General features: G+C 37.5%; 1 protein-coding gene across 7 annotated transcripts in view; it reads right to left on the reverse strand.

Moving 5' to 3' along the window:
* Positions 1-32: 32 nt before the first annotated feature.
* The window catches only part of ATAD2B (ATPase family AAA domain containing 2B), a 101,235-nt gene continuing 77,363 nt past the window's right edge, over positions 33-23,904 (reverse strand). For 5 of the 7 annotated variants that reach the window (XM_081156795.1, XM_081156797.1, XM_081156794.1 and 2 more), the window contains 7 exons: positions 22,423-22,582; positions 16,039-16,161; positions 12,988-13,125; positions 8,849-9,532; positions 6,218-6,345; positions 5,521-5,649; positions 33-3,458 (listed from right to left, as the gene is read on the reverse strand). In XM_081156795.1, coding sequence (XP_081012921.1) covers positions 3,417-3,458; positions 5,521-5,649; positions 6,218-6,345; positions 8,849-9,532; positions 12,988-13,125; positions 16,039-16,161; positions 22,423-22,582 — 1,404 coding nt within the window. In that variant the 3' untranslated portion in view covers positions 33-3,416. The remainder of the gene's footprint in view (positions 3,459-5,520; positions 5,650-6,217; positions 6,346-8,848; positions 9,533-12,987; positions 13,126-16,038; positions 16,162-22,422; positions 22,583-23,904) is intronic. The other 2 variants (XM_081156798.1, XM_081156796.1) reach the window with 1 other exon arrangement.

Consider the following 23,904-nt stretch of genomic DNA (forward strand, 5'->3'; position numbering starts at 1 on the left):
CCAGCAGGATTCATAATTAAGCTCCAGAAAGACAGGTTTTCCTTGTCATCTTTATTCAAGTATTTCACAGCAGTTATATTACAAATTTCAGTAAATGTTCAAAATTCCAGAATTCAAAAATTAAATAATTTACTTCAAACTAATGTAAAATGAAGTCAAATGCAAAACATCCATTTGACACAACTCTAAATTAAACCACAAACCCAAAACAGGCCATAGTGATGAAGTCTACTTAAACCTACAAAGTAGACACAAGACGGAAACCAAAAGACTCCCAAAGTCTAAATAACCAGGTGTACAAAATACAAAAGATGCAGGTACAAGCCCAAATTCAAGCTTACAATGCGATTACAAATAATAATTATAACAATAATGGCATTCAGCTACGGGACCTGACACTGACGATACTGAATAGCACCATAGCTGAACAACTTAATCAAAAAGTGGGAAGGTATTACCATCCCACTCCCTAAAAATAAAATCCAGTAAACCTACAAATACATTGGCATATGAGAAAAATCAAGTCATGAAAGGACGCAAAACAAAACAAAAAAATTAATCACAGGTGAGATTCAAGCTCAAAAACACAATTAATTCCACAGCCATCAGTTTCGATCCCAGTGCGGTTCCATCTCTTCAAACAGCTCCACGGTCCCCACAGCTGAGCGTGAGCTAGTGTTGGGCTGTGCTGTGATGCGCGCTTACTGATGAGAGCGAGGTTTTACACAGGCTCTCTTCATGTATAATGCTCACAATAGGAAATAAGAACAGAGGTCAATTTGTACATATATTTGCCAATGCTATACAGCAAAAATTAAGAATTTACAGAAAGGTAAACAAAGTCGAGTCTATTTGGATAATTTCACAAGCTGCTTTAAACTATAGAACCACCAGGTATCTGTAAAATAAATGAAACTGCTATAGTTTGTTTCTTTTGGGTAAAAGGGGGGCTGGAGGAGTTGGTACAATTTCAGCTCATTTTTCTCCCCCTTGGCATTTGATTGGCTTTCTCTTTAAGACCTAAACTGTTCAAAGTGGCAGTTCCTATCATACTGAGGTTGCCTCCTATTTCTCCATCTATATTAAGGTTAAAGTTTTAAAAAATTTGATCTTTTGGAAGCATTTTAATGCTGAACATAAATAAATTACCCTTGTCAAACTCACTGATGGCTAAAATCTTAATAAACTTGTACAAATTTAGTAACCTACTTAATAACATGTGCGTTTTTACTTTTTCTTTCACAAGTGCTGCTGTTACTTGAACAGAATGCTTCTGAATTAGAGTAACTGGAATAAATATTTAAAAAAAAATAGTGCAGCAAGAACCTGAGACTTGCAAAAAACCCTTTTACCAGAAACTTGCTACAAAAAATCTGCTACATCTTATTTCTTCATCAAATCTTTAAATTCTGTAACAATTTCCATCAAAATACAAAATGCTAATGTATTAGACAGCAAAATAGTCTGAACTGGTATGATGGTAATAAATACTAAAGAAAGCATGTTAATCCTCCCAATAATCAAATTAGAGGTTTCAAATAACCTCCCCTTTAAAATGGTTCATCGTTAATCGCACTTGCCCACCTTAAAAATACAGTGTGTCTACACGGGAAGCATCTTGAGCTACATGACTAACTGAATATTATGAAAATTTTAGACTAGGTATATAGAAAACAAGTGGCATTTTTCAGAAATTAAGCAAGCATTAGAAGGCTTAATGTTAATGCAAATGCAAAGAAGCACTGAGGATTACTGCAGTAGCCTATGGCCGAGGCGTGCTTTCTGCACTGGCATCCAGCACACTGCACTCAGCCAGAGGCCGGAGACAAGTACCTTAGCTTCAGCATGTAAACGGTGGCAAAGTGATTACAGGACTCTGTAAACACTGTTGGTAACTAAAATACAAAAAGCTGAGGTAGCTCAGTATCTCTGCAGTAGTCCAAGGCCATTTGCTCTAATTAAAACCCAAACTACCTGTGTTGCATATATTGGAAAGACACACCTGCAGCTAACAGCTATAATGAATGAAGATATCAAGCCAACTTGTCAAAATTTCCTTTTTTGTTTAAAAATCATCTGATAAAAAAATGTCACTGCACTCCCTTTGCCTCTTTGCAACTGCCTAGACTGTGTCTCCAAATTTGTAGAAAGTTTTGTAAAACTAGTAACCCATAATTAATTTAGGTAAGTACACCTCACAGAAATCGCTCAACAAGATCCAAAATGGGTTCCAATCACAACGAATAGTTGTGAGAAGGTTAAGCTTACGGTAAGGGATTTAAACATTTAATACTGTTGTTCCAAGGACCACACCAGAGCTCACTTGCCAACTATGCGTATAGAAAATTAATTTTATGGAGCTTCTGACAAATTCCCCTCTTTTCTGTCCATTTGGCAAGGCCTGGCTTTAAAATAAAACAGTAACAATTTACTATACATGAAAATCATTCTTCTCTGGGAACTCAAACATGAATAACTAGTAAATTGTCACTGACAGAGGCAAGAATGTGCACTATCTGTTTATTTTCTGGTCATCACTGTCAGCAATACCGAAAAGTGTGTGGGTTTTTTGGTGGACTGTGGATTATTTTGCTGTTGTTTTATTTCGTGTTTTTAAAACAGAAACAGACCGCTCAGGAAAACTTACCTTTTTAATATAGTATGTGGCATACTGAGTTTCTTGATTGAGTTTTGAAAACAAGATAGGCATTTTATACCAAAACACTGGTTGCCTCTTACTGACACAGAGTATCAAGCTTCCTTTTAAGGTTGTGACCAAAGAAAACATTCTAATTCATTTGCTACAAACAAGCCCATCCTCTTGTTTAGCCTCATCTTTCTCAAATGAATAAAGGCACATTACAGGCGGTTCTAAAGAGCCGAATCTAATTTCGAGTTTCTTCAGTTTCCCATCAGAATATACCATCGCCAACTCTTAACCAGGTTTCAGTCCATTACCCAGAGGGAAAAATAGAAACAAATATGGTAAAAGGGATAGAAAAGAGAAAAAATAGAACAGGTTGCCCACTGTTTAAACAATTCAACAGTTAGAACTGCCCATTCGGTTCCTGCGTTTGCTGGTCCGCTCCCTAAGAGAGGAGTCTCGGAAACAGAGTGCACGAGAGGAGGAGCAGAAGAGAGAGCAGTTTCTGTAGCACCAAAATCTCCAATCTATGGGGTTGTACTTTTTACTTGTGGAAAATACAACATGTTTCTGAAGTTCTGTTTGGTTCTTGTAGGCTGGTTGGTTTCAGGTACCTGAGACAATAGCACCAAATTCAACAGAGAGAAAGAGTGAGGGAGAGAGCACTGTACACCAAGGCTCTGTGCGTAATTGGTGCGATTTGAATTGAATGGCTCAGAAGACTGCTCGGTCAGGAGCAGATTGGAGAGGAAAACCGCTCATCTTGCAAAGTTCATAGGAATGTCTCAAACGCATGAACTGTCCTTTCCATCTCCTGTAGGGAAAAAGTACGTGTCATCTATTAAAGAAGAGACGAGGTATTATGGGAAAATTCACTTTCAATTAACTTTTTAGAAAGATAATTTTAGATACAAGTTAAGCTTTAAGTGTTTTTCTGATTACAACACCATGGCTACTCTGTAAGACTATCTGCCCTAGACACTTCCAAATGCCTCCCATTTTATATTTAGGTTTATGAGGATTATGCTAGTAATACTTATCACATCAGGTATAGTACTTAGAAATTTATATGTACAGATAACTTGTCAGCTAATAAACAGCAGAGTCAGGATATGAATGCAGGTAGCCTCACTCCAGAGCCTGAGCCCTTCCTTACTCACTACATTCGACTAACTCCCAAAGCAAAATGAATGTGTGAAGTACAGTAAAGCTTGTACCAGAAGTAGGATGCACCCTGATCTCCCTGCTATTCACTCCAAACAGAGCTGGGGGGGGGGGGGGCAGGAGTCACTGCCATCACCACCACCAGGAATGCCACTTGCTGGTGACTGCGCTATAGAGCCCTCCCCTCTCTAAAGAAGGCCCCTAGGTAACAGGGCTCCAAGTGCCACACTGAAAGATGTGTCACTGCAGAAGAGTATCCAGCCCTTTCAAGCTAATCAAATGTCAATGTGAACAAAGAAGTTCTAGAATGAGGAAAAAGGTGAAGAACTCTACCCCACACATTTCATTCTGATGGGCAATTATCAAATATATCTAAGACATTTGGTTTTCCACCTCCAAAGAAATTATAATCTACATCTGTAGATCTAATAGGCTATACTAACAAATTATCATCTGATAAAAAAAATTCTTCTATATGAACAATTAAAATCACTCCTACTAAATGTTTCATCATATATTGCGGGGTAGGGAAAAAAACAGGTTATAAAACAGAACACACAATATGATCCCAATTTAAAAATCTATATTCACATACACACGTCATGTACATCTAGACATGAGATTAGGACAGAGACTATTACAAAGGATTCACACTGACTATGCTGCCTCTAGGCAGGAGAATATGGGTGATATGTTTATTTTCTCATTTTTGCTTTCCTATTATTTCTATATACTGTATAGTGACAGTATAGACTGTAAAAATGTGACTCATAAAAATGTGGTTACAATTTTTAAATGGGCTCTCACTTCAAGTCCAACCAATATTCCTTATTACATATGGAAAATGATCACGTCCTTTACATATAAATCCTTAATATATTAGAAGTGCTCCTTGAGAGCAGGGGCTTTCTCTTAGTCATTTTTTGCATCCCAAACACCAAGCACAGTCTCTGGAACTGTGGGTCCTTAATAAATGTTTAATAACTAGCCCACCAGATAAACAAACTAACAGGCAAATGAACAAAGACAGTCTAAGTCATTTAGCCATTTAGTGAGTAGATGAGGGGTTACGTTTGCTCAAATGACCTCAAAGAGCTGAAGTGTGGCTTCATGATGTACATTATATAAACAGAGATATAAGCTCATATTTATAAGGAAGCATTTTCTTATGGCCCAAAGTTGTTTAGAAATAGAATCGTTAACCTCTAAAGTGTCTAAACAAAGGACAACCACTCCTTCACATGGCTATTTCACAGAACTAAATCTGATTAAACGAGATGACTTTTAAGTTTTCTTCCAGCTATTAACTGGGTGGCCAACAGGTCTCACTGCCCATGCCAAGTCCTTTCAATCAGCTGCCTAGGGGAGCAGTGGTAAACACGGGGAGGCCACGCCTACACTCAAGAGGCCTACATGATATACCTCCTCAGTGATAAGCAAGGAGGGGAGAACTATCCCATGCTATTTTGTGTATTTGTCAACCCAGAACCATGAATTTCTGTGTCTTGATAAACAAAAAGTCCCAGGTTCCTGTCCTGAGACAAAATAGTACAAAAAGACTTTGTTCTTCAAATTATAACTCTTAATGATTCTTCTAGTCTTAACTCTTCAAAACATTCAGTTACTTGGTAAAAGATCTAGACTAAAACAACATTCCCTTGGGACAAGAAAAGCACTTATCTATTTGTTCTATGGATGAACCAGGCACTTACCTCGACAAGTTGTGATTTGTCATAATCTTTGCGATGACGATAGATGCACTGACTAAGAAGAGAATATAATCTCTCAAGTTGATCAACTGCCAGATTGTTGCTTTTATCTACCAACAAATCAAGCAATTTCTAAGAAAAATTAGAAAAAAAATAAAATAAAGTTTGATTTCACTATTCAAACTGAAAGTTATATTCAATGCAAGACAATAGACACTACAGGCTATGGTGTAACAGTGACACTGAGTGTAGCAGATTCTAGGGCTTAGTTTATTACCAAGACAATGCTCATATATCTAAACCCCACAAAGCACACATAACTCTTTTTTTTAAATCCTCACCCGAGGATATGTTTGCTTTTATCAACTCTTAGAGAGAGAGAAGGAGGAAGGGAGGGGAGGAGAAAGGGGGGAAGGGGGGGAGGAGGGGGGATATGCTCCCTGACCAGAGATCGAACCCAAAACCTGGGTATACGCCCTGGCCAGGAATTGAAGCTGCAACCTCTTGGTGTATGGAATGATGCTCCAACCAACTGAGCCACCCAGCCAGGGCCCTAACTCTTTTTTACTAGAAGCCCTAAAGCACATATATTCATAGTTAAGGCAAAATATTATTAAAACTAGTTTTATTCAGTTGCCTACAAAACATATTCAAATCTCTTTCCATTCATTTAAAACTGACTAGGAATAGCTCAGCTTACCTTCAATCTCTCATGATCAACTATAAGAGGTGGCACAGGCTCAGACGGCTCTTCTGGAACCAGTTCCAGGGTTGTTGTTTTTGCCTGCTCTAAAATTAACTTACGGTATTTCTTTACTTTAGAAGCACCTACAATTGAGAAAAAAAGAATGCACTGCAGCAAGTAAAAGTTAAGAAAAATCAGACTTAAACAACTATAAGTCCATTTATCCACCATAAATCCTTTTTGGAATAAAAGTGTATTGTATAAATGATTCTTCTGGTAACAACATGTAACACAAATTAAAGAGAAGTAAACCTCAACTATGAAAGCCAAGTCATACTAGAATATCATCTAAGGAAGAAAAAAGCAATCTTTACCTCTGAGCACTAACTAATAAACAGCCTTCACTCTGTGACAGCCATCATTTTAAAATACAGAGCTTTCAGAATTGGAAGAAGGGAAGCAACCTACAAAAGCAGACACTAACCCAAAGTGAGGCCAACCTGTCTACATATCTGCCTCCTAATGTAAAACAGTTTCCTCAACATTGCCTGAAATATCTTATTTTTCTCTATTACTAACATTGCCTAGAATTCTATTATAAGTTGATCTGGGTTATAACATTTTTTTCTTAAAAATCTAGACCCACTGAAAGTGTAATAGGGCTAGTGATCTTTCCTAGCTTCAAGTGAATTAGTACAATCTAATTACTTTCCTCCCAACATCTTGCTGAGATAAAATGTGCTGGAGGAAAAACAAAAATTGAGGTGGCTGAGCATAATCTGACAGCACCAGGCAGAGAGGGTAGGCAGACCATTGAGCCCTATGCTCCCCTAAGTAGGAGCACTCTAAGGGGAGGCCAAGGGGAAGGAACACAAAGACAAACTTAGACAATTTCAGAACTTTGTCCAGGACTGGTCCATGTCAGTGACACTAAGGAGAGCTTTTCTCCTCCCTCCCTGCTTTAGTCCTTAATTCCAAGTCTTTAAACAATTCCTTCTCATCAATGCCTGCTATACAGGTAAGTAAAGAACCAAAATGCTGCCTTCAAAAACATATTCCACAATACATCAGAGAAATTCTATATTTCAGACAGCCTTTAGAATGAAAGCCTGGATTTACAGTTCAGTTAACATATGCTAGGAGTTTTGTTAAGACCCTACTGACCCTCATCACTGTCCCCACTGACTTCCAGAGGCCTGAGAACTTCGATGAGGAGCCACTGTGTTAGGTAACCCTGCCCTGAGAGTTTCAAATGAGAACTTCAGGTAAAGCTTGTACACAATGAATATTTTTTAACGCTTTTAGATCACCAACTGAACATAATATTAATTTAAACCTTTTCTGCAAACTTATTAAAATCTCATAGCGAAGTAGCATTAAAAAGGACTCCCCCCAACACCCGTTTTGCACACACCACATGGATTTCTCCCTTTCCCCACTGTCCCATTTGTCACTTACCCTTAGCTTAACACACTTTTAAAGTTCTGTCTATATGATAGCCCAGAATAAATACAGCTCTTAAAACTACTTTCTATTATTACGTATAGAAAAAAATATATTTAATAGTATTTAAGAACAGTACATTTCTCTTTATCCATTAAAAGAATTCTAATACTTTGAATGATATCTTCCTACTTCCTAATTCTGCCAGAGGGCTCAAAACGCTGGCATCGAAAACCTTTTCCCAACCAACCCAAACCCCAGCCTAAAACATACTCCACACAACTTAGAGAGCACAATTTATAGGCACAATTTCAAGATAGCCTAGTACAAGAAAGAAAATGTATACGGAACAGGGTCAATCTCTAACTCCCCCAACCCACTGTGAGCTAAAGAATGATGCCCAAAGTGGGGCTAGAGATCCTCAGCTCCCCTTCCTGCTGCTTCTTAAGAGTCACACAGCCACAGGAAGCCAGGAGCTGGCAGAGCGCTCTCACTGGGAGAACACGGTAATCTGACAGCGAGGGTTCTGCTACTTTCCCCTACCACTGGCCCTACAAAGCAATGGAGCCTCTTAGGCTAAACATCCCTCAGATTCAACTACCAGTGACTGCCTGGAAGGAATACATCTCCGAATATGCCAGGTACCAGGAGAGGCAATTAATATACATGACATATGTAATCCCTGCAGTGACACCATTCTCAAGTTTAATTTAAAAGATTAAAAAACAGGGTTGAAGAGTGTAAGTAACTAGCTCCAAGTCACATGCTTATACTGAACAGGAGCAGTGATTTAATGCGGTCTATAGGAAGTGAATATACCACACTGCTGTAGTATCCAAGTCTTCTCAGACCACACCCACACCCAGCCCATCCCAATGATGTTAGAACTCCATCTTCTTAACATCTGTGGATGTACTCGACTTTTAGTCATAAATCCAATAGGATAGGGGAGATAATCAGGTGGGAACCAGAAGTGTAAGCAGCCAAGAAAAAAAAGCATTCTGGACCATAAGCTCTCTGAAATGTTCACGAAAATTTAGTATGTATGTGTATGCTTTTCTAGGGAAAAGAGATGAAAACTAACAGATTCTCAAAGGGGTATAGTTATTTGGCAACTGTTGTTTCTGAGGACTGGACACAATATGCAATTAATTAACTTTGGAGTTTAAACCTTCAGAAGATTTATTAAAACAGTATCTCTACCTTCTTTATCCAGTTCTGCATCTTTAACCTCCGCGTCAGGGCCAGGTTCTACCTTCTCATTATTGCTGCATTCCAGTGCTTCTAGTTTCTCAGGATCATCTCCGTGATTTTCATCTGAAGTTTCTAGTTTTTCTTTTGACTGGTCCTCCAGAAGAACCTTTTGTTCAGAGCTGAATTTATCCCCATGACTACAGAAAGGAGCTACTTCAGCTTTGCCATTCTGACACTCCAGAGCTGGTAGTCCTTCAAAACTGTCAGTGGAGGCCTCACCATTGAGACAGCTTCCTTTAAGGAAAGGCTCTTTCCTAGAAGTCTGTTCTGGATTTAGAGAACCGCTGCTGTGGACAAGTAGAGACTCATTCGAACTCTCCTCTTCAGTAGAAGCAAAGTTCTCTTTTGTGCCCGCTCCACTGTTAAGCCTTTGCCCCTGGTCCATGTCCATGATGTCACATGACGATTCGTCATTAGTCATAGACAAGTCTCCAGTCTCCTCTCCATTTTCTTCATGGCAGTCAGTGCTTACCTCAAATTCTCCATTCTCTAGCAATTTCCTGCCCTCTGTATGATTCTCATAGTCTGCAAATTTGGTGTCCTCTTCATCTTTTTTTAAATTATTCACTTTCCTTTTCTTAATAATTCCTTTACCCCACTGTGATCGCCGCCTCGATTTTCTCCGAACTCGAACTATTTTACAAGGAAGGAAAAAAGATACATAGAACTTGGAGTGTAATACTTGTTTTACAAATGTACATTAACTAAAACCCAAAAGAAAGTAAACCCATACCAGTGTGACTCACAAGCAAAAACTACTTAGCTCTTGACACCCATGCTGATTAATCCTCACAACTACAAATGGAATGGATATGGAGTCAGGAATGAAAATCTGTTAAATTTATTTCCTACTTATTACCCAGCATTAATTTTTTCCCTGCTACCCTAGGTTCTACTTAATAGCTGTTCCTAATTCCTAACATCCAGGGGCCTAGCACATAATATACACACTTAGGAACTGACCACATTCCCAGGATGCCTGGAAGGTTTAGGGTGACAGCCCTGGATTTCCACCAGGGAGGTGTGCGCTTTGCCACCAAGATAACCCCAAAGCACCTAAACCATGAAAAGAAATAAAGCATGATCCAGTATATCAAGACAGAATAGTTACAGGTATTCCCACAAAGAACTCTCCACTGCGTCTCCTTCAGAAGACAGATCAACCCAGTTAATATGGTCATGGATAGAAGCCCCGTGAAGGCTATATGGACAGTCTGTTTAGCCAACTGTTAGCCTCCTCTACTGCAAATGGTTTACCTAGCAGCATCAATTTCTTGCAAAGTCATCTGAAAATATGCAGAACTATTATACCCTCTGCTATCAAGGTGGCAACAACAACACTAACAAAACATTGAAGATAAATGTTTGGTCAGTTATGTGAAAAGAAAGACCTACCAAAGTTGTAGGGACTATACTCTTAGATGCTAGACACTATCATGAACTTTATGAGCAGACAGCTGGTACTTTCAGTTAATGGTGGACCCAGAAATCTTTAATTTCTCATATATGCAAGTCTATCTCACTGTCCCTTAAATAAGCAAAACGTTAACTCTTATTTTGCAATTTGGGACAGATGCATAAAGAAATTTAAATATAAACATTATTAAAGCAAACTAGTTAAACTAGACATGTATCACTTCTGGTGTCTAACACCAAGTTCTAAATATGAGTTTGCTGAAAGCCATCAGGGTAAAAATAATTCATTTTTTCCCCAAGGCTATAAAAGTAATGTCAAGTCTGGCTTAATTTTTTAAAAGATAATATATTTTTTTAATATATAAAAGTTGAAAAGTTTCCTTGGCAAAGGCATTTTGAAAAGAAAATACAAATAGGAGATCACTTAGTGTAGACTGTTTAATCCACAGATTAAAAGTCGCTTTTGAAAGAGAAACAGAAGAGAATATGATCTTCTGATAACCCATTTCTTATATTCTACTAAGTAATGTGACCTTATGATCTGTCAACAGTGTGTAGTGTGTTTACATACTTCGTTTCATCCTTTCATCTTTAATCTGTACTGAGTCTCTGTAAAGACACCAAGGTATTCACAAGAAATGGACAAATTTTGACATATATATTAGTCTTCTTTCTTATCTAAGAATAAATTTACTAAAGGTTTCTGAAATCATTTCCAAAATTCAAGTTAGTCACTTGGCTCAAAATATATTGTACCTTCAAAACTGTAACATCATTAGAATCCTCTCTCCATTCCTTTACCCCTGTTAATTTCTGTTTACAATTTACAACTGCAAGGTAACTGGAGAAGAAAGTTCTGTATTGTCTACTGTTAAAAGCTGGAGACAGGCTAAGAGTGATGGATATTCATAAGCGTTCCATTAACTATAAGAAAAACGAATCCAGTCCACATTACAAATGAAAGAAAAATATTTAGCCTGCTCTTTCTCTAAAAGGTGGAGCTGTTAGGTCTTTACTACCTAACAAGTCACTCCTGACACTGTGGCCTCACTTACTCTCCGACCATGTAACCAAAAGTACTAATGGTTCCCCTTTCCTTTCCTCATTAAGCCCTGGAACTCCAGAGACAGAGGCAGAGCTCTGCTCAGTCAAGAGCCAGCCCAATTACTTGATATGTATGAAATACACTAAGCAAAGGCCAGAAGCCCCACTGAAGCAAGTTTACTGCTAATGCTTTCACCCCAGCTAAGAACATAGGACATGTTCTCATTTGGCAAGGGGGGGGAGGGTCAAACTAGAGAAAATTTCCCCTTCCTTATATAACTATTTCTAACAGTAAGTATGATTTTAGTAAAATAAGAGCAATATAAGCTCTACAAACACAGGGATTTTTGTTTTAGTCACTGCTGAATCTCCATAGCCCATGGTATGTGGTAGGAGTATATATTTATACTACTTCCTTTTTCAGGGATGCTTTGTGTAAAAAGCCCATTTAGAGGCACAATTTTTAGAGTCAATTTTATAGCATCTCTGAACTTGTTTCCAAAACTAAGACCTTAGGAAAGCAACTCTGCCTTCAGGACCTTTAGATTTATGATCTAAGTTAATATAAAACAGACACATGGTGAATCACATATGCCATCTACTGGTAGGAGAAAACAAAACTCATTTGTAGATTAAAGCAACATTTTAATATTCAAAGGAACCTCAACTGCTTAAAGTCAATATTCAATTTGTTTTAGTTAGTAAATATTTGTATCAGGTGCAGAGAATGTAAAGAATTTTAAGTTTTAAATTAGAGTGTTGTGTTACATAATCCAGGTCATGATCCAAGGCACAGCTAGGCCAAATAACTTCAATCAGTTTCATGGAACTGAATGCTCTATATATGAATGCCTTATCACAAAGAGGACAAGCTAAAAAACTGATGTGTCCATTCATTCAAGTTCAGTACCACTGGGGAAAGAACATATCACAGCCAGCTTCACTGACAATTGGAGCAGTATTACCACTTTACAACAGAAGAACAACATGTACCTTCCAAGGATGGCTATCTTCAGTGAAACATAAGTACTGTATTAGAATGATGCTATGTTTATTAACATTTGTCTTTTAGAAATTTTATAGATCACCATGAATAAGAAAAAATGAAGAAAACCTAAACACTGAATATTCCCCTCTAAATATATCTCTTAAACAAAACTAGAAAAAGGCTGTACAGATTTTTTGAAATGAGCACAAAATAGTCTCTCAGAAAAATCAACGTCCTGCTGTGAACTCAGTCACTCCCTTCAGCCAGAGTTTTCATTTCCCACCATAAAGACAACATCCTGCACAGCATCCAGCAAGAGGTTGGTGCTGGAGATGGGGGGATAAAACATCTACTGGCTCCACATCTCTATCCAAATACCAAAGTTTAAAACTAAAAATACTCAAACCTAGCTCAATTACAACAGCAAGTACTGAATGGGGACAGAAAAAAGCAAATAAGGTTAAAGAAATACACTTCTGATTCAGCCTCTTACCCCACAAGCTCTTCACCTCTGAAGAGAGAGAAGATTAAAAGAGCTGTGGGAAAACAGCAGCACTTTGCTTTGTGCACCCAGTGCCTAAGCAATCTGCATCATTCTCAGTTGTTCCCACTACTGGATAACATGATCTCGAATACTCACACGCACATTTATTTGCAGAGTTGTGCCAGGCATCCATTGGATTTCTTTGTTTGTGCCGAAATGCCTCTTCAACTCTAGTTTCTGTCTTCCGAGCTCCAGTACCATGAGGGTTTATTTGTTCTGCTGTTACTGATAAGCCTGCAAGCAGAAGATAAGCAACACCTATTTAAATATTCCGAGCTACAGAAACCAACAAGGTTTAAAAAACAAAGTGTGAAATACAGAACTGGGTTTTAAAGTCATTAATTATACTTGGACAGTTTGTAATTTGAATGAAAATAGTATCTTTTGTTTTAAGATGGGGAGGAAACCAGATATAAAATCATAAAAATAAAATAACCTGGCAGGTGCTTCTTAAGACTTAAAAAGGGACACATTTTACATTTTTATGACTATGGGGCAGTAAGACTATATATTGTTTAAAAGTTACGATTTCTGCCATCTTAGAATGTGTGTTTACTGGGCCAGTAAACCCCATTCACATGAACTGTTGCCATCTGACATTAGCTGCCTGTCACATCGCACTGCATTGATCTTCGTAAGAGTAACCATTCCACCTCAATTTTCACCAGATTTCTTTGTTCTATTTGATCTTTAAATGTTGATGTTTCCCAGGGTTGTCTCTGGAATTCCTTTTTGTCTCACTGTAATCGACACCTCCCACCACAAAGAATCATTCATGTTTTCAGCTTCTACTTCCATTATATAATTACTCCCAGATCTTTAGCCCAAACATCTCCTGAGCTTTTCTAATCCATATAGCCAACTGTCTATTTGATATCTCCTAAAGATAAGTCAAATAATCTTTCCCCACAAGAAACCTGTTCCTCCTTGTATATCCCCCGTCTCTACTGGTAGTATCAGCATCTACTAAGTCATTAAACCAGTAGCACGGCCAAGTTGGACTCTTCCTGCCCTTCGCCCCTGCAGCCACATCTCTTAAGTAGCTTCATCCCCATTTCACTAATTAAAACTCTGAACTACTCCAACAGCTTTTCCCCCCAACAGTTTTATTAAGGTACAACCTAAATAACATAAAAATCACTCATTTCAAGCGCACATGTAAATGATCTGTAGTAAATTTACAGCACTGTGCAATTACCACAGCAACCCAATTTTAGCTAAGTATCCCAGGCACCACTAACCCACTTTTTGTCTCTACAGGCTTGCCTTTTTGTGAGCATTTCATATAAATGGAATCATACAATATGTGGTCTTTTCTGACTGGATTCTTTCACTTAATGAACGTTTCTGAAGTTCACCTATATTGTAGCAGGTACCAGTACTCTGCTCCTTTACATGGCCGAGCAGTATGCCACTGTGTGACATACCCTACCCTGTTAACCCACTCACCAGCTGACAGACATCTGGGCTGTTTCCAGATTTCAGCTGTTGTGAATAATGCTATGAACATTCATGTACAAGTCTTTACATGGCATATGTTTTCACTGCTCAAGTGGATTCCTAGGAGTAGAATCACTGGATCATATGGTAAATGTTATGTTTAACTTTTTAGAACTGCCAAACTGTTTTCTAAACTGGCTCCAACAGCTTTTTAACTGGCCTCTCATCTTCCTACCCTCCACACTGAGACCTTGCTATTTCCTGCCACCAAAGCAACTTACCAATTCATTCTGTCACTTAAAATACTTCAATGACTCCTACTTACTATGGCAATGGTTTTCAAACTTTAGTGTATAAAGAAACCTCTTGAATAGTTTGTTCAAGTGCAGAGTTCTCAGCCTTACTGCTCTCTGAGAATCTAATTCACTAGGACTAAGCTGATGTGGTAACAGGCACACCATTTAAAACACTGGTCTATAGGATAATGTTAAGCTCCTTAGCATGGCATCACCTCATTCAAGTATTTATTGAAAACCTGCTGTACACTAGACACAGTTCTAGGGACTGCAGTAGAGCTATGAACAAGACATTCACAGCACTAAATAAGGGAGAGACAACAAAAACACCAAAATGCCAAGTGCTATGGTGACCAGAGCCTAATTAGGTGGCTGGGAAAGGCATTCTACAGAAGTAGAAGATAAGCTTCATCAGTATTTCAGTGTCCTGGACCCAGCTCACCTCTTGAGCTCTATTTCTTTTCTTTTTTTAAATATATCTTTATTGATTTCAGAGAGAGGAGAGGAGAGGGAGAAAGATAGAAACATCAATGATGAGAGAGTCATTGACTGGCTGCAGCCCACAACCCGGGCATGTGCCCTGACCGGAAATCGAACCCTGATCACCTGGATCCTAGGTCGATGCTTAACTACTGAGCCACGCCCGGCTGGGCTTGAGCCCTATTTCTTACCACTCTGTACATCTTTAGCAATACCAAACAGTTTGCAGTTCTTCTAATGTACCAGGGGATTTCAAATCTCTGTGCCTATATAGATGCTACTGTTTGTTGTGCTTACAAATACCTCTTCCTTCTCTGTCACTGACACTTTTCCTTACTCCACTAGAGACAACACTATTTCCTTCCCCAAACTCTGATCAAAACACTGGGTCCCCTACCGGGAGGTCTCTGCCCTGCACTATAAACACACTTCAACAAGTGCATACACCACACTGTACTTGACCGTTTTTATATCTCACTCTCTCCTGCTGAAGTGTGAGCTCCTCCAGGGCAGGATGTCTTAGTGAATGAACAAACCAAAGTCTGTATTTATATTAACAAAATTGCCCATAAACTTCAATAAGGCAAAAAGTACCAGTATTGGGTGTAAACTCATGAAAACAAACCCTCTTCAGATACGAAAGGCTCTCTAAGTCCATTAAGAATAGAAATCAATAATTAACAAAGATAAATTCCTGCAAAAGAAATTTCAGTACAAAGCACTTTATTTCAGCAATTTGCACTGTCACACAAAACTTTCACAGGAAGTAAAGTTTTTAAATATCTTTGGGAATTTGCATGACACATATCATATCAGAAATTAAGTGAAAACTGTGCCTCAAAGTACATACTTTTCACAATACCAGGAACCCTAAAGATACACCATTCAATGACTCTTGGTCTTTAGTAGCAAGTTCATTTCTATAACTTACCTCTTTTTATTCTTGCTTCCTTAATTTCTTCACAAAGTTTATTAAATTCTGGATCCAGCTCAGCTGCAATGATGGCATGTGCAGTGTCCTTCAGGGTACAAGCCCTGTGCCTAATTATTTTATCTGTTAAAAAAGTTGATATACATTTATCATATGTACAAATTAAGTAACATTAATTAAGGGCATTTTTTTTAAAAAAAGTAAAGGAATACAAACATTTTAAAAAAGTGTAAAAAGCATTTCTAGGTGAGAAGTTCATTTTAGTGATGAGTAAAAAATCGATATAATAAGCTATTCAATCAAGTTGATAATTCTCTGAAAACTCTACTTTTAGAACTTCAAAGTACTAAGTCTACTTAACAAGTCATTACCTCAAAGATATAAGGCTTTATTTTACATATCTGATAACAAAAACGTATGATTTTCAATAAAAATTTTAAAAAGATTTAGGGTATTTGCCATATGCCTAGCACCCGGGTTCCCACAGATGGATCCTGAGAATTCAGAAATTCTTACATAATTTTCTCCATAAGTGAAAACTGGTCAAACCTGTGCTGAAGAATATAATAATCCTAAGTAAGGGTGACCTTTAAAAACCATGATAGAAACAGACAAATGTAACAAGACACTTTAAGCTAAAGAATGCAAGATGGTATAAAAATTATAGGTAGATCCAGGAGAGAAGTACATACTCCCTTCTAAGTAGACTATACCTAAAATTGATATTAAAAGAAGGTTGTCAGTTTTACACTAATTCAGAAATCCTCATTCATAAACAATACAATGTAAACAGTGCCCCCTAGAGCTGAGTAGCTCAGAGATATTAAAAGCCAAGTAAATAGCAAAGGCAAAAACTAGAACCCAAAATCTCAAAATAACACCTGCCTTTTCATCCATAATAAAAACAAAAGTATAAAAATACAGACATTTGATTTTTCTTATTAGAAATTCAGCACAGCCAGGCGCGGCTCAGCGGCTGAGCATCAACCTAGGATCCAAGCAATCAGGGTTCGATTCCTGGTCAGGGCACATGCCCAGGTTGAGGGCTGCAGCCTATTATTGACTCTCTCATCATTGATGTTTCTCTCTCTCTCTCCCTCTCCTTCCCTCTCTCTGAAATCAATAAAGATATATTTAAAAAAAAAAAAAAAAGAAATTCACAGTTCATTGTGGAAATATTACAACAAACATGCCGTACTCAAAAGGCAACCATTGGCCTGGCCAGCGTGGCTCAGCAGTTGAGCACTGACCTATGATACAGGAGATCGAGGTTTGATTCCCAGTCAGGGAACATGCCCAGGGTTGTGGGCTCGATCCCCAGCAGGGGCCATGTAGGAAGCAGCCAATCAATGACTCTCTCATCATTGATGTTTCCCTCCCTCTCCCCCCTCTCCTTCTCTCTCCGAAATCAATAAATATGTATATATATTTTTTAAAAGGCAACCACTGGTGTATTTCTTTCAATACATTTTCTCTAAACATTCCTTCAATAAATATTGTCAACTGCACCAGGAACTGAGTCAGGTGACAGCTACACAGTGGTGAACAAAACAGACATGTCTCCACTTTCCAGGAGCTTTTTGGACTAGTACAGGAAAAGAGGTATTAACCAAATAATTTCTCAGATACACATATAAACACCTCCCCCACTCCCCACTCCAAAACCCCTGAATAAGAGCTATGATAAAAACCTACAGGGTATTGGTGTGGGTGCCAATTGAGATTGGGCAGGTCAGGAAAAGCCTCTCTGAAACAGTGGCATTTAAGCTGAGACTTGAGTATACATTGGAGCAGCCACTGACAGAGTAGAGAAAAACCAGGGCAGGTTCAGAAAATACTATGTGACAAAATTCTGGAATAAAAGGATCTCAGAGATTCCAAGAAAATGAAAGATAGCCTGTGTGCTTAGAACACAATAAGCAAGAGGCAAACAGGAATCTGATCATATTTAAAGGCTTTTAGATTTTATCCTAAGAGCAATGAAAAGTCATTGAAAATATCTGAGGAGGGAAGTAACATGACTTAAATGAACATCTTCAAAAGACCTTGGATTTTAATTGTCTCTCTCTATATATCTCGTTGCAGTTCTATCAGTTTTTGCTTAATGAATTTTAAAGCTCTATTATCAGAGGCACAAATGTTTGCAACTGTTATGTCTACTTGATGATTATGAAATAACCCTCTTTATCTCAGGTAACATTCTTTGGTCTGAAATCTATGTTGGTATTTATATAACCATGCCAGCTTTCCTTTGCTTGGAATTAGACTGTATCTTTTTCATACTTCTCCTTTAACCTATTTGTAGCTTTATATTTAAAGTGGGCTTCTTGCAAAGGGGCCTCATTGGCACAGCAGGTAGTACGTCAGTCTCATACAGTGGGTGTTCTCTAAGCAGCATATGGTGAGGTCTTTGCTTTTTTATCCAATCTGATCATCTCTACCTTCATTTGGGATGTCTAGGCCAGGGGTCTAGTTTTTTTGTACAGGGCCAGAGTAAATATCTTAGACTTCACAGGCCATAGGGTCTCTGGCAAGTACTAAAAGTTGCCCTTATAGCATAAAAGCAGCCACAGACAATATTGTTCTCTATATACAGTATCATGGCATCTGCAGATGATGACAGTTTTACTTCTTCCTTCCAACTGGAATGCCTTTTATTTCTTCTTCCTGGTCTGACTGCTGTGGCGACGACTTCCAGTGCTATGTTGAATAAGAGTGGTGAAAGCGGACATCCCTGTCTTCTTCCTGATCTTGAGGGAAACACTTGTAGTTTGTGCCCAATGAACATCCTTAGAAGTAGCTTTATTTTCAAGCTGATAGGGAATGGTGAATTACCCCCCATTCCTCCACAGGCACTCTACTCTCCAGCTGTATCCCCTCTTTTCTAACTTGGTACCCTACTTACACACCCCTCCTTTCAGCCCAGGATGAATGCCATTCCTAATCTTGCTCCTCTCTAGGCAGGGTCTTCATCTCTGTGCTCCACTCGCACTGTGTACATATTTCCAATACAGACCTTACGAAACTGCATTACAATCACCTGCTGCCACCTCAAGACAAAATTCATAACTGCCACCTTGATTCTTTCTCTATATATACCTTAATAATCTTTCTATTATAATTATCAATAGTTAGATATTTGTCATTACTATAAAATAGTGAGTTTTTAGATAGCAGGGACTGTAATGGGCCAAATTGTGCGTGTCCCCCTAAAATTCGTATATTGAAGCTCTAAACCCCAGTACCTCAGAATGTGACTGTATTTGGAATAGAGCCTTTAAAGAGGTAATTAAGGTAAAATAAGGTAATATGAATGGGCCCTAATCCAATCTGATTTATGTCCTTATAAGAGGAGGAAATTTGGATACACCAAGGGTGCATGCACACAGAGAAAAGACCATGTGAGGACACAACCAGAAAATAGCCATCTGCAAGCCAAGGAGAAAGGACTCAGGAAAAACCAAACCTGCTGACACCTTGATTTTGGACTTTTAGCCTCCAGACCTATGAGAAAATAAGTATCTGCTGTTTAAGTCACTTGTGATATTTCGTTACAGAAGTCCTAGCAAAAATACCATAACATAGCATAACGTCTGTCACACAGCAAGTATTCAATATGTACTTAGTGATCTGAGTATCTCTATCTCAAGAGGCAAGGACGGGCATATTCATCTTTGTACTATAAGCAGCCAGTTCAGTAACCAGTACATGGTACTCACAAATACTACAGAAAATACGAATGCATTTGGCTGAAGCATAGCCCACAAAGGGCTCCGACAGCTAGGGCAAATCTGTGAGCTTTATTCCTAAGGAAATGGTACGAAATAGAAGATTTTGAGAAGACTGCAAGATTAGGGCTTAAATTTCAGCAAAATTAGCTAAATAATGACATGTGCTTGAGAGCTAGAGAAGGGATGCCCTACAAGACAAAAAATGAGAAACAGTTAAACATTATACATCACATCCATTCAGCTAATAATTATGGTCAAACATCTGACTCTGGTCACGCTTAGAACCTACAAATTAAAATCCTCTGGCTAACATTTAATTTCTGTCCATATCATCCTCAAGGGAGAGAATCTGGGTGAACACTTAGGTAGCATGCACAGTTCTTAAAACGTCGGCTTTTGTCTTCTATGTGTATGCTAGTTTTTCCCCCAAATGGCCAACTATTCGGCAAAACAGAACACTGTAAGCTTTCAAATACTCATGGGAGCTTGTAAAAGTAATACGACATTCATGTAATTTCCACTTGCTACACAACAGACCCTGGGGTTGTTTTCCTGATACATAACAAGTGGTTCTGCTGCTATGGAAAAAAAAGGCCTCTTGACTAAAAATATGAAATAATCTGAACAGAACCAAATCAGGCTTTCTGAATTTTTGCATCTAAAACAGTGAAGGAGTAAAGTTACAAGCGTACCATGTCAACTCTAACTGTGAACAGAGCTGTAGTCTTTGATTATACAACTGTATTCTGTAGAAAAAGGTTATCACACACCAGAAACTGGTGCTTCTTTCTTAAAAGCAATATTATTTCAATGTGGTTTGTAATTAAGTTACATGGAGGAAATACCAGGATTGATCTTCTCAACTGGCTTTCTCTAACCACTCAAATTCATTTTTTACTATCAGTCCCAGAATTTATTCCAAAACAGGAATGAATTTTAAATGCGGTTCAGGGAATGGGATAAGCACAAAGTATAAAGGGTCATTCTAAAACAAGTATGCAGTATCCACTACGAAACTAAATTATAAAAATTAAAGCCCAATTTAAAAAAAAAATGATAACAAGAATAAAAATATGAACTAACCTTTATGGAACATTTACAACATCCCAGGCACTATGCTAAGGGATTAACATATTTATGTTCAACTATATGAAAATGGTGATTTCATGAAGTTTAACCTAATATATTTTCTCATTTAATCCTTACAACCACCCCAATGAGAAGAGTACTATAACTATCCCTATTTTGCAGATAAGGAAACTAAAATTTAGAGGATTTAACTTGATCAAGTTAAAGAACTCGGAAACAGATCTGGGATTAAAGCCTAGGTGTAAATCCAAAGCCCAAGGTCTCATTACCTGCTACACAGCTTCAGAAACCTCTGTGTCCTGAAAACCTGACAGGATGAGGGAGCAGGCACCCCAGTGCTCTCACACACTGCTCAAAGCCACCATACAGCAACTGCACAGGTTCTACCCTCACCAGAGGCCCAGCAGGGAATCCAGCGAAGCTGACATCAGCCCATTCTTCACTACCCAAACTGGCACTGTTGCAGATGCCATCTACACTGAACAAAGAGATTCTCTCACTCACACAAGACTGCTAGACTGGCTAACAGTTGCTGTGATACTGCTGATAGAAGGGTGAAAATTATGAGAAAATTTTAAGAATACAGATTAAAAGACTTAGAAAAGATATATATTTTTTCATTCAAAAATTTCACTTTAAAAAATTTATTCTAAAGAAATAATTAAGGACATACACAAAAATTATATTACTCTGTGACCATGATGGATCACAGTAAACAAGAGCATCTCATAATGATGTCTATAACCAAATAACCAAATAAATTCCTATTCTGGATAAAACGAATGACTGCTGCTGCTTTACGCATCACAGCTTTAGCCTTGCTCCATTCTTCTTGCTTCCAGGTTCTTAAAAATATCTAATCACAAAATTACTCCTACTTCCTAAAAGCATCCAATCCACTGCAAAGCCCTTCTTCTTTAATTCCTCCCCAAAATCACTAACACAAGTGCAAATCCTACAATGTTCACTATGATATGTATTTCCCCTTGTTACAGTGAATCAATACATTCATCTTGTTTAACTACAGATATGTTCCTGGTAGTCTTCCCTGGAGGACACAGAAGGAGTTGAGACTACAGAGTTGAGTACAGGGTGGGATTTGGAGTAAAATAATAAAATCACATAAAATTTTCCACAATCTGCTGAAAAGATGTCTACCTAAAGGAGCCTTTTGATATGTAAACTTATCCTTTTAATATGTAAACTTAATTAGTTCCCACAAATTCATGTTGTTGACTAAATAATCAATTTTTAATTAAATTCTCCATCAGTTTTCCATCTTACCTCAACAAAATAGGAATCTAAGTATAAAAAGTGAGAGGTAAATGAAGACACTAAACCCTGAACATAATACATAGAATAATAAAATCTTCTAACTTAAGTACATTATTTAATTTAATAAATTAATAATTCAAGTAAATTAGTTTCTCATCCAGAGGAACTAACTACAATAATGTCATTAAAATTAATTGATCTGTCTGAAACAGATTAATTAATTTTTAGTATTTAAACTTTAAACTATCTTCTCAATCACCAAAGTGAGCCTGGCCCAATGTATCCTTACCTCCTGGGTCCTTGTCTGGATTATACTCTAAAGCATTGCTACAGATGAGGTCAATATCTTTCAGAAAATCCTTTGCAGTCAGGTAATTATGCTTATCAATTTTAGTTATTACTGTTGATAAATCCATTGGTTCCTTTATTACTTCAAGGTAATCTGAAACCTAAAACAAACAGGATATTTTAATAAAAATTACTTACGGTATTTCATATATCTACCCATAAAGACACAAAAGAAAACCATGTAGTTATTTAAAAATTAAATCTACATATCTAAGGAATAACTAGATAGGGATAAAAGTACAGAACGAGTTATGCTACTGAAGTTATGATATCATACTTTCCATGAAAAGCTTCAGTTTCAAGTCATATCTAAATCAACTCTGAAATGTTCTCATCTTGAACTATGAAACCAATTGTGTCAGCTTTTTTAAATCCTTTGGACATACCTGAGAAGAGAATGTATGGGTAAAAGAACTAATAAGCATCAATAAATGTTACCTCAAGAAAAAAACCTTTTTAAAGGAAAAGAAAAATAATGTGCTGGGTTTTTTTTAAATTCCTTTCTTTTCAGTTTAGGGTGAATCGTTTCATGGAAAGTGTTTTCTGCTCCTTTGGAGTCATTACAAACACTTTGGCTCAATTATATAACAAAAACAAGTATTGCTTTCATGTCTTGTAAAAGATTTGCTGGACTTGTCTCTAAATATAAATAAATCTACAAGCAAAAAAAATACATTTTGCTCTACATGTGGGTTTTCTGGGAAATAACCCAAAATAGAAGATATTAAGTCACGATGTGCCCAATAAATTATATGTTTTATATCACTTGACCAATAAGAAAGCTCTACCAACTTACAAATCTATTGCCTTCCCCAATGCAAATCTCAAATCAAGTAATCAGGTCTATTACAAAAGCAGTCTTGGAAATGTCCAATTAGTACAGGACCGTATTCTGGGGATAGAGTGATTTCTGTTCTAAGAAACTACAGGCTAGTTTTCTCCGCTGCAGATGGCACTGATGCTTTGATTTTTAAAAACTTACAGATATATAAATGCACATACATATACATGTATATATTGGTATATATGCACATACACACATTTTATAAATGTTTTTAAATTTTTAAGTAGATGTGTGTGCATGTTTTAATTTACTTTTCACCCTCTAGGAGCTGGAAAGCCAGTCAGTCTCCTTCTGGGGGAGGTAGTAAAGCTATACTGAACAAGCAATAGTTCAGAAGATATTAGTTGGATCCTTGGCTCTGGCACTAGGCATACCTTGTGTATATGAGGGAAATGTTTTATAAACCATAAAACACTATAAAAATTCATATTACTACCTGTGCTTAATTTTAAATTCAACATTTATTTTCTACACTTCTCTGTTCTCTGCAGTCTGCTTTGGAATTTGATAAAGTTTTAGACATCTCACATTCATTAGTTGAATGGAAATTTTTGTGTTTTAGGTTATCTAAATGCTAAC

Source organism: Miniopterus schreibersii (genome assembly GCF_964146895.1).
Source record: "Miniopterus schreibersii genome assembly, chromosome: 13".
NCBI classification, from domain to species: domain Eukaryota; kingdom Metazoa; phylum Chordata; class Mammalia; order Chiroptera; family Miniopteridae; genus Miniopterus; species Miniopterus schreibersii.